The sequence below is a fragment of the Lactuca saligna genome, chromosome 7, assembly GCF_052625555.1.
Source record: "Lactuca saligna cultivar CGN05327 chromosome 7, ASM5262555v1, whole genome shotgun sequence".
NCBI lineage: Eukaryota > Viridiplantae > Streptophyta > Magnoliopsida > Asterales > Asteraceae > Lactuca > Lactuca saligna.
Window position 1 is genome coordinate 166,753,084 of NC_136423.1, and position 12,123 is coordinate 166,765,206.

The window sequence follows — 12,123 nt, forward strand, 5'->3', positions numbered from 1 at the left end:
CGCTGCCATGATATGTAATCCTATGTATCTTCTACTGGTTTAGGGATGATTCCATCAATGAAACCCACCCTATTCTTGGTGATAAGTAAGTCACTCATCTCTCGAGACCAAGTCTGCATAGCCATTATCATACAAACTTCCTTTCATGTGCATCCGACGAAGATAATCAATAAGGTGAACGTAATACGGTGAATCAGGATCAGACGAAGGATTTTTGATTTTATCTTTTCCACTGCCTTCACTTGTACCGTCTGGTCTAGCCATGATTGCTTATGATTTGAATTTTCTACGAACCAGACTTATACCATAAAGAAAACATAATTAGGGTTTTAATTGGAACAAGATGATTCCAGGTTATGAATTTATTCAATCGATCAAAAGTTTAAATACATCAATTTGAAAAAAATAAATAAACTTGATAATCCTACCAAAAAAATAAGAAGATAAGATAATATTCTTTTTTTTTGTATAACTTGATTAGCATGCTTAAGGTCAAATAGTTATATTATGACACTAATAATTCAACTTTGTAAATGTGGCAATTAAGATATTGCAAACATTCGAATACTTTTATGCGACTATTAATCCATTTTTAATACTTTTATGCGACTATTAATCCATTCTCATATTATTATTTTTATTTTACACGATATAAAAAATCACAAATTTGAATTCTTTCATATTCGTTAATGCATTGACTTTCACAAATATACTGATCCATGATCGCTTGGATCTCGAGATCACTAGATTCTTACTAAAAATGAGACATTATTATTTTTTTTAATGCTATTTTTACGCACAAGAGGCTTAAATGTGTAAAATTCTAAATTAAGATGTATCAAAATGTAAATAATATAAGCAACATGATCAAGTTGCGATTAAAAAAGAGAAAGCACGTGCCGAGTCAGTCCTACGTGGCGCACTATGAGTGGTAGCCATACGCTAATGTCTACTGTGTGGGTCCGTTTGTCGTTTTCCATCCACTTGCAAGTACATCATCTAATGCTCCAAAACTTTCACGGGAATCCTCTTACTTTTTATTCTTTGATTCTTTATTCACATTACTTTCCATATTATCCAGTATCACCCATACATTATCAAAAATAATGTTTTGGCCACCCAAATTATTTATTTTTCTATCTTGGTCTATTCTTTTTCTATCTTTTGCATATCGATCTTAAGATAATACCTTAAAGTAATATTTTCAATATATCCATCATTTAACAATTAAGGTTTGCCACTAAATAGTTGCATCACAAAGACACAAACTTTTAACCTATGGAAGAATGTGAAACATGCTTCTTGATAGACATCTAAATTATAGTCCTATACATTAGTTTAGATACAAGATACAATGTAGCCAATAAAAAAAATATATAATATCACAAATGATCGTTACTAATTTATTCGAACACGTGACATATCAACATAAACAGAAAATAATGTCGTATTCTAATAAGAAACTAAGTTTATAGAACATACTACTTAGTGTAACTATTTTCACTGTATTGATAAAGACTATATTAAAATAGCAATAAATGTTACTTTGACCATGAAAGTATTTCACACTACAAATACTTTTTATTTTAAAAAAAAGTTTAGGGATAATCTACATGCAAAAACAAGGAATACTATTTTAAATCATCTACTTGGCTTAGTGGGCATGCAATGTTTTTGTTTTGTCTGTGGCAGAAGTGGAAAATACCGAACTTTGGTGACAAGAATAAAATATTCTCTTTCACTATATTTACAGACAGACATATACAGCTACCAGTCTCACAGACGCATCTTTCCGCGTTTCTCTATTTTAACAAAAAATTAAAAAAAAAACAACAGAGAGAGAAAGTAGTGGTTGAGCTCTAAGATCGGCATCTATGGCGGCATCGGCTGAACGCGAGAATTTCATCTATGTTGCCAAGCTCGCCGAGCAAGCTGAACGCTATGATGGTTAGAATACTTCCTCTTCGTTTTCATCTTAGATCCGGTGTTAACATGTTGATTTCGTCACTTTACTTTGAAAGTTGCAGCTATAATCTGTGGTAGATGTATATTTGGGCCTACTGTTTAAGTTCCACACACATACACCTATGTTATCGATGCTATTGACTTTGAGATGTAAATTAGGGTTACAATAAAATCACTTTTAGATAAATTATCGAGGCTAGATTTAGGGTTTACTAGATCCTACGAATCATACACCCTACGGAGGTTAAACGCGAGTTAAAATTTTAACTTTTTCGTGCCTAGACATATTCAATTCGATAATCAATTTTGAAACTTTGTAGAAAATTATTGAAAACTTAAATTCGTTTGTTGAAACAAATAAAGCTCTAATAACCTTAAGACGTATGAAACGTTGACTGTTTTAGAAACTTAGCTATTGGTAAGGAAGGTAAACATTGAGATTCGGAGGATAATTTTGGTTGATTTTGACTATTGATCTGTATCGTTTTTTTGTTTCAGAAATGGTGGACGCGATGAAGAAGGTAGCAAAGTTGGATATCGAATTGACTGTTGAAGAGAGGAATCTGCTGTCAGTTGGATACAAGAATGTGGTGGGATCACGAAGGGCATCATGGAGGATTTTATCTTCAATTGAGCAAAAAGAGGAATCCAGAGGCAATGAAGTGAATGTTAAAAGGATTAAGGAATACAGACAGAAGGTGGAAACAGAGCTTTCCAACATCTGTGGTGATATCATGACTGTGATTGATGAGCATCTCATTCCATCTTCATCTGCTGGAGAATCCACTGTTTTCTACTACAAAATGTAAGCATACTACTACATCATTACATATATAACAAAAAATCCAAAACATCATATTCTTGATATGATTTTGTTTTGTTTATGGGATGCAGGAAAGGAGACTATTATAGGTATCTTGCAGAGTTCAAGTTTGGTAATGATAAAAAAGAGGCAGCTGATCAGTCACTGAAGGCTTATCAAGTAATTATCTTTTCTAAAATTGTTGAATGAGTTTTAGATTTTCTGATGAATGTCATATTGACTTATTTACCCCTCAGTTGGCATCTACTGCTGCAGAGGATTTATCTCCTACTCATCCAATCCGATTGGGGTTGGCTTTGAACTTCTCTGTTTTCTATTATGAGATTATGAATTCTCCCGAAAGGTAATGTCGGATTTCTTTAACAAAAACTTGTTGATAATTTTTTTTAAACAAAAAGAAAAAAGTAAAATAAATGTTGGTGTTGTTAGAGCCTGCCACCTGGCGAAACAAGCATTTGATGAAGCTATCTCAGAGCTTGACTCCTTGAGTGAGGAATCATACAAAGATAGCACTTTAATTATGCAGCTTCTGAGGGACAATCTCACTTTGTGGACTTCTGATATTCCAGAAGATGGAGGTAAAAACATATATTAATTTTCATTTATTTATTTATATTTTATTTTGTTTATTAGTTTCTTGTTTCTTGTTATTAACATGATCTTGATTCTTGCATTTGCAGATGACCAAAAGATGGAGATCACAAAATCTGGTGCAGAAGATGCTGAGGTTAGGGTATTTCTAGTAAAATAATTATTTATTTTTTGCCACGTCAGCATTCTACTAACTTTTATTTAAGATAAATCTATTATCACAAACCTTCTTTAGTATGATTGCCCTTTTTTTAAAAAAAAAAAATTAACAAATTTATCCTCATCCATTTTAAATATTTTATAAAGCCACTCATCTAATTGTTTCATCTGATTTTTTGTTTTTAAGCACATGTCATATATCTAAAAAGGAATAGTACCTTGCATTAACATTAAAATAAAATAAAAACGATACATATTATTTTTTATTGCAACGTTTTTAATATTTAAAATTTGTGTTCGTTTTGATTGTTTTGAAAAATGTTTTTTGTTGATATGATTCTCTATAATATATAGGGTTAAATATCATAATAGACCTTATATATAGAGTTTATTTATTTATTTATTTTTTATAATTTAACTTCAACTTTATTTTTTTCCTAAAAAAGACCTTGTATTTTTTCTTTTTTCTCTGAAAACACCTTCCAGTTTTTTATTTTTTATCCCGAAAAATCCATCAATTTTTTTTACTTTTCCAAAAAAACTCCCATTTGATAAGTTTTTTTTTTTTTTTTTTCGAAAAAAACAGCTAAAGGGCCAAATTTAAAAAAAAATGGAAAAATACAAGGTCTTTTTTAAACAAAATAATATAAAGTTGAGGCTTAAGTTGGAAGAAAAGAAAACACAATTTATAAGGTCTTTTATGATATTAACACTAAAATATATTCACCTTAATTTTGTATACTCAGTAAAATAGATTAACTTGTCTGAAAAAGTAATATAGAATTAATTAAGGTGTAAAATAATATATGGCTATAAGTTACTAATTCATGTTTTTCTATTTTCCCTCCCAATCCCATTAATTACTTTTTTTCTTAATTAATAATAAAAATTGTTTGGATGCAGTAAAATATGGAAAGGCGAAGGGGAAGGGGAAAGGGGAGTGGTGTAATATGAAATATGTATTTTTCTAATCCTAAGTTTTAAAAGCGGTATTATGAGAATCGCGTTTAGTTGTTTGTTTGTTGTTCATTTTCAAGTTGTTGTAAAATGCCCGGAAAAATGGGACATATTTTTACGCCATGCCCTCAGATTTTATCTTCCAGGCTGGTTTATGCAATCACTATTTATTAGTTAATTTAGGACTTTTCCATCTTTTCTTTCTGTTTTTGTTTGGTGAGAGTGCAAATAACAACATGAATTTCACCTTTTTTTTTTTTTTTTTTTTTTTTTTTTTTTTCACTCTTTGATTACACCTTGTGTTTTAGCTGTGAATTTGCTTATCGCTATCATGATTTATAAATCTTTATCACAATGTTTCCAAAGTGTTTTTAACCTTAATATACTTTTGACAAAAATGACAAAAATGGGAAGTTGTTTGTACCTACCATCTTTTTCACAAAGGTTATGAAGAACAATTTAGGGCCTGATATATCTTAATCTTGAAGAACAATTTCTTTGAATCGAAAAGGAAATCACAAAACAAGAAAGTTAGAATACTTTATGTGGTGAAGGGTGTTAAATATAGTTTTGGAATACACATCTTTGGGAATAGTAAAATGTTTTATAGATTTGGTTAATTTGGTTGTGAGAAAGTGGAGTTGAACATATCATTGTGTGACATTAGGTTATCCTATAAGCTTCCAACATGTCATTTGTCATTTACTGTGATTGGCATTACTAGATACACCAATGGGGATTTAAATTGTGATGTAATATAAGTTAGGTGGTTCGTAAAGTATACTTATGTATAAGACGAGTTTGATTTCAAACATGACAATATGTAGGGTTTAAGGAGTGGTGCCTCCTTAAAGGGTCCAACGGATAGAGCCTTTTGCAGTGGAAAAATAAGTCTAAACGGATAATAACCTAAGTTGCATATAACTATTATGTTTGTCTAACAGCTTCCTGATCAATTCTCTTAAAGGTTTTTCCAAAAACCATATTCTAATAATAAAAAAACTGTATTTTTGTAGATTATATCATATTTTCGGTTGTATAAGAAAAAATAACTTATGGTACTCTCGTAAGATCTTGAACATTAATATACTCTCAAATATTATTGCTTTCAAATGTGTGCTTAAAACTAATCATGTGATTAAGGATTACTCTAAGTTGAATTTTTATAAATGCATAAAGCATACATATTAATCAGTGTTATCATGACTAGACCCCGATTAATCCCTGATTAGTCCCTAGGTGCTATTCGGCCAACTAGAAGACGCTAAACAATTAATCCCTTCCTAGACAGTAAGTGAAATTGTAGAAGTTGATGAAGATTTTACACTTTGAAGAAGTGAAATAGCAATAGAAACTATTTGAGAAATGATTAATGACGTATTAATCATATTAACATAGTTTGTTATGATTTTAGTGATATTTACTAACTTTGCTATTAGGGCTGGTCCTGGGGATTTAAATGTTCAGGATGAATTGGAATGTATATGAACTATTTAATTAGAACGACGATGTTTTAAGTGCATTAATGTATATGAAATTTGTTTACCACAAGAACCCACAAACATGTTTAACAACACCCATAAAACTAATATTATGAAAAATGGCATAATACTTTTTATAAAGAAAAAATATTTCAAGTGTACTAACAAAGAAGGCTTCAATTTGCAATATGCATGTAAGACCACTCATTGTCCCACTCACAAAACTCAACAAGATCAATTACCATAATTTTCAGATATAATTACATCCTAAATGGAAAGATCAATTCATTTTCTTGACAACCATGATAAAAAAAACAAGGTTTTTCATTATTCTCAGATACCAAGTTCAACCGTAAGCACACGTCTATTCAGTCGATAAACAAACAACTAACTTCCTCCTCAAATAGCGAATTAGAAAATTATATAGCTTCAGTTTTTAGAACATGTCTATTCATGAATTTAAGAGCCTAACTATTTATATAGGGTGCTATTATGTGTACTCATCTATTTATATAAGATACTAGTATGTGTACTCATCGCTGACATAATCACATAAAAAATCAAACACACACACCCACTCACACATATCAGGGATATATATATATATTTATATATATATATATATATATAAAATTAACCTTTATGTAATGGAGGTATCGACCTCATTGGACAATTTTGTAGAAGGGTTCTAAGGAAATAATGACTTTTTTTTTTTTTTTTTTTTTTTTCTATTGCATGTTGTTAGTAAATGATTTTCTAACAATTTTTTTTATTTTTTTTTTATTTTCAGAATGCTTTTTTCTCTTTCTTTCAACTTCTACCCTACCATCTACTTCTAAAATCTTGATGTTTAATGATTTTTTTTTTCTCTCTCATCTTTATTATATCATTTTAAGTAAATCTAACATAGATAACTAATTTGAAACCTAACATAGATAACTAATTTGAAAACGATCAACAAGTCTAAAATTATAATCAAGACCGGAATCAACCAAAAAACATGAAGAACAAGCTTGAAATTTCAAACTAGATATATTGGAACTATCTCAGGATTGCTAAAACTACTAAAAAAAACGAGTTTAAAAATCCGAACTACTTTTTCTGAGAAAACAATTTTGAAAATTGTTTTTTGTTAGAAAAAACAATTTGGAAAATTACAATTTTCGAAAATAATGATTATTTATAAAATTTAAAAAATGCATGGTCGTTATTTAAGATATGTTCTTTTTGGTGGTTATTAAGGTTATTATACTATTCATTTATAAGAAAATAAAACTAAATTTTCATTTGTTAATTTTGGTCGCTCTATGTTCATATATTTCTATATTTTTTAAATCGTCTAGTTAAAATTTTATGTAACAATTAATATTTGCAGTATCATGTTGTATATTTATTGATTATAAATATAAGTTTATTTAAGAATTTTGTGTTATACATGTAATTTTATTATTTAATAATTTTTTTCTTTAATAAAATCATAATAAATTCAAATTAACTTATTTTATGATAATATAATTTATAAAGTTATTGTAATATAAAAAATATTTGTCAACAATTAATTAAAAGAAGGACAAATTTTAAAATCTATATACGTTACATATAAAATATATTTTATCAATATAATTTGTTTTGTTGTGCAACATAATTCTTATCATAAAAAATTTTGAAAATTTTCTTAACAAAAAGAACATCATTTTAATAAAAATATAAGAAAATTCGCACAACGGTTTTTTCAAAAAAAAGACATCATTATGGTCATTTTGGTCGATCGGGTCAATAAATTTTTTAAATTTTTTCTTAGAAGTACATCATTTTAAGCATTTTAAAGGTCAATTGTTAATTTAATAAGTTAATCTATAAACTTTTATGATTATTTAAAAAAAAACTTTATTTTTGTTTAATTTTTAGAAAAAGAGCCAGTAAGTTTAGTTAGTTTTTGTCTTTAAGATGCTACCATTTTGCCTTTTAATTTTATAATTTTATTATTTAATAGTATAATGATATACTCTTTTCATCTCACATTTATTGCTCGCTTTTAAATTTAAAAGTCTTTATTCTTCAACATGAACCTTAAATATTTTAATTTGTGTTATAAATTACTTGATAAAACTTATAACAATGAAAAAACATTTAAAACATAATCCATTCATATATTTTGCATTAAGTATTATATATCAAAAACAAAAATATTTAAAGTCAAAATTAAAGAATAAAGACTTCAAAAGTAAAAAATGGACCATAAATATGGGACGGAGGGGTTATTAGAATTAAGAGAACCCTATCTTATACTATGTCATTCCCTTCTTACATATGTCTCATCCTTATCCTTCGCCTTAAGCTACTACCACCCACCCTACCCTTTCTTCATTGCAATTCTCTTACCCCACCCATATTCTTGATTGCCAAAGCGAACGACATTTTTGTGCACAACCAAACATATCCATCGTCACTGTCATCCCCCTCCTCCATCTACGCATCCAACATCTGGTTGATTGTTTATGGCCTTGAGATTCGACAACGATGGTATGGAGCACCATGTCATTTCTTGTAGTCATCTTCAATTCAATCACTCTCGTCTTTGGTTTTCTTTAGATACATGGTAGGCATCTAAAGGACATGTAACATTTACAATAACTTCGTTTAAACCTGCTTGAGTTTCAATTTTCTCTAAACTAGAAAATGATTGTTGCTTAGATTCCATTTTCGTAACCTTTTTTGAAGAATGGTTATATATATGTGATTGTGTTAATAATAAACTTCTTTGGAACTTCTAGACACTTTTATTCGGTCAATTAATCAGAGGTATTGATGAGCTACTGAAGCAACCATTTGATCAATGGAAACCAAAGATCTGATTCCAAATGCTTGAGGTTTTTCGATATGCAAGTTTAGTGAGAAACATTCAACTTGCTAGTTTTTTTTGGAAAGAGAACTTCCCTAACGAGGGTTTCCAGGCCAGCTTTTGCACACCGACTAATCCCCCGCTGCAAATATAAAGCTTGCCTCATGCCCTGGAGTCACTGCAGGCGAACCTCCATGACCACAAGGGCTAAGTGGTGCCAGGATTTGAATATTAATCAATAGGTTATCCACCATATCTTCCACATACCTTATCAAGTCACCACAACCCAAGTGGTTAACTTGCTAGTTTGATTCAATTTCATGTGATTTCTTATTATAATTTAGATTCAAGCACGAATATATGGCTTTTATTTATGTTCTTGAACTATCTATATTTGCATCTGGGTTGGTATTCTCCTGGGTTGCATATGTTTTATTTTTAATATGTTTTAGGTGTTGTTATTATTTTTTTTTTTTTGAAGAGATAAAAGTCTGCAACATACGGATATCTATAGAAGAAGCTGTCGACTAAACGTTTATAGTCTGCAAAAAAATGTTTCATCTTTTGAAGTTTGTATACTGCATAAAAAACTGATTTTTGGAATTTATAAAATGGTGTTATACATTAATGAAAAACTCATAAAAAGTCCATTGTAGGTACATTATTATTGTATGCTATCTAAGAAACAAATCACATTGTTATTATATGTTATATGAGGTAAAATATATATGTAGATAATATAAATTGATGATAAATTTATATTCTAGATAGTAAATTTTTTACACACATTCTTAGCGTGCTAACAAAGGAAGAAAGAAAGCATATATAACAAGATAAAGTATTCTTAAAATATTGTTTTGGATAACAATTTACTACTCAGTGCAAGAAAGAGAACTAGATGAATAACCCGCAAAGGAGAAAAGATTGAAAAGCTTTTATGTCAACAATGATGAGTTATGGTGATGAAAATTAAAGTCTTTTTTTTTTTTTTAAAAGATATCTGAAAAGAGATTTTTCCATGTCTTTTAGAAAAAAAGACTATTTTTTTAGGCCTGTAGAGATTTGTTCATGTCTTATAGAAAAGATGATGCATGTATCTTTTTAGGACTGTGTTCTTCTAAAAAAATATAATATGAAAACAAAATGTCTACCACTCTTTTTTACTATAAAGTAATCACAAATAAAACATATAATTTGAAGGATAAATGATCATTATAAAGAAATCACAAATAAAACATATAAATAAAAGGATAAAATGATCGTTTTACATGTATTTAATTTTCATGTATTAGTGTTGTTGAGTTTTAGAGACCAAATCCACACTAAAAACCTTAAATAAGTACCTTTTTTTTTTTTGCAAATCTAAAGTATTTGGATCAAATCCAAAGAAAAGTGCAAACTTGAAGGACTATTTTTGCAGTTTCTCATGAAAATATCATCAGTTTTAGAAAGTTTGAGTCCTCACATTGTAAATATCGCATTTCTTTTCTTCAATAAAACAAAAAGTCCCAGAATCAATAACAATGGAACCATTGCCAGAAATAGTCGCAGCGTGAAAGAAAGTGCTCAAATCCATCATCTCACCAATACTTTCTCTCTCTACAAAAACTTCTCTCTCTCTCTAAAAGGCAAAAGCCCCTTGGCGTAAATCTTCCACTTCTATGGCGAACAGCAACCTCCCTCGAAGAATTATCAAGGTATCATCAACACAAACAATTCTTAATCATCCGCTCCTAATCCCTTCCCCAGTTACTCATTTTCACATCTTTCATCCTTTATTCGTATACCTTTTCTCGTTTAAGATCCATTTTCCGGCGATCACCATATGTATTCGAAAACCCTAACTTGAGTTTTGACTTTCTGGTTTTGATGCAGGAAACCCAGCGCTTACTTAGCGAACCAGGTGATTATAAACTCTATCCCCTTCGCTCACGTATTATTGAGATTTGCTATATCGTCAATTACAAATTCGAAACTTCATTTGTTGTTGATTTGTTGTACGTCTTTGATTTTGTGATTTAGCACCGGGAATAAGCGCATCGCCATCAGAAGATAATATGCGGTATTTCAATGTCATGATTCTTGGCCCATCACAGTCTCCTTATGAAGGTCAATTAACTTATAAATGCCTTTTTCTCTTTCTTCCTTCATTCTTTTGTCAATGAACTCCATTAAGGCTTATTTTGTTTGGACTTAATGAACTTAAAGGGTTAAGCACTTAATGAATTCAGAAACCTGTTATTCTTATAATTATAGGAGGAGTCTTCAAGCTGGAGTTATTTCTGCCTGAGGAATACCCAATGGCTGCGCCTAAGGTATATATAAAGATATATATAATATGTTTATAATCACATATTTTTTTTTTATGAATGTTTTTATAAATATTTAGGTTCGATTCCTTACAAAAATCTATCATCCAAATATTGATAAACTTGGAAGAATATGTCTTGATATTCTAAAAGACAAATGGAGTCCTGCTCTTCAGATTCGCACAGTGCTCTTGAGGTAGAATTGTTTATACTTTATTACTTTATAACTTATAATTCTATTAATTTTTGTATTTTTATTATTATTATAAGTTAAAGAAATGAATGAGGATTTGTAATTTTTATGTATGTGATGTGATGTGGTAGTATTCAAGCACTTTTAAGTGCTCCAAATCCAGATGATCCGCTTTCAGAGAACATTGCAAAACACTGGAAATCAAATGAAGCAGAAGCTGTGGAAACAGGTAGTTAATATTAAATATTAATAGCATCTTCTTTTTTTTTTTTTTTTTATTATTGATTAACAATATTTTTTCTTATATTTTGAAAATGTTACTTTTTTTTTTTTTTTTTTTGTATCATTGAAGAATGCTATAAAAGTAAGTTGTTATTGTTGGTGTTGATTTTTTTTATTTGGTGTGTGTAGCAAAGGAGTGGACGCGTTTGTATGCAAGTGGGGCCTAGCGGATGTATTTTGTTCGGGATTCTGAAAATAAAAAAAAAAAAATTATTTTCATTACAAATTTAAAATATATATTCTCCATGTATTGAATATATGATGTATCTTTATATCAAGGATTTAATGAAGAGATGTTTACTTGGATTGGTTATTATTTTCCGCAAATGATTTTGTTTTGTTTTGTTTTGTTTTATTTTTATTGAAAGAAAAGGTGGATGTATTTTGGTAATCTATTTATTTATAAATACGTTGATTTGGTTTAGGTTTTACCTTGAAGAGGTTAAATGAGCAAACATATTCGTAAATAGTTTTACTAAAAAGGTTATATACCAAAGGGTCAAGAATCAATATGATAGTGG

The 12,123-nt window shown here is 29.3% G+C and overlaps 2 protein-coding genes across 2 annotated transcripts; both read left to right on the forward strand.

Annotated features, from left to right (window-relative positions):
- Window positions 1-1,764: 1,764 nt before the first annotated feature.
- On the forward strand, window positions 1,765-4,673 carry LOC145004838 (14-3-3 protein 9-like). Its single transcript, XM_078963845.1, has 7 exons — window positions 1,765-1,947; window positions 2,464-2,770; window positions 2,860-2,947; window positions 3,025-3,131; window positions 3,218-3,366; window positions 3,469-3,515; window positions 4,442-4,673. The coding sequence occupies exons 1-7, from the start codon at window positions 1,875-1,877 to the stop codon at window positions 4,442-4,444; spliced, it is 774 nt and encodes a 257-aa protein (XP_078819971.1). The 5' UTR covers window positions 1,765-1,874; the 3' UTR covers window positions 4,445-4,673.
- Window positions 4,674-10,335: 5,662 nt separating this feature from the next.
- LOC145006204 (ubiquitin-conjugating enzyme E2 35-like) lies at window positions 10,336-11,918 on the forward strand. Its single transcript, XM_078965299.1, has 7 exons — window positions 10,336-10,515; window positions 10,694-10,721; window positions 10,841-10,927; window positions 11,075-11,133; window positions 11,208-11,323; window positions 11,452-11,549; window positions 11,732-11,918. The coding sequence occupies exons 1-7, from the start codon at window positions 10,480-10,482 to the stop codon at window positions 11,767-11,769; spliced, it is 462 nt and encodes a 153-aa protein (XP_078821425.1). The 5' UTR covers window positions 10,336-10,479; the 3' UTR covers window positions 11,770-11,918.
- Window positions 11,919-12,123: the final 205 nt, after the last annotated feature.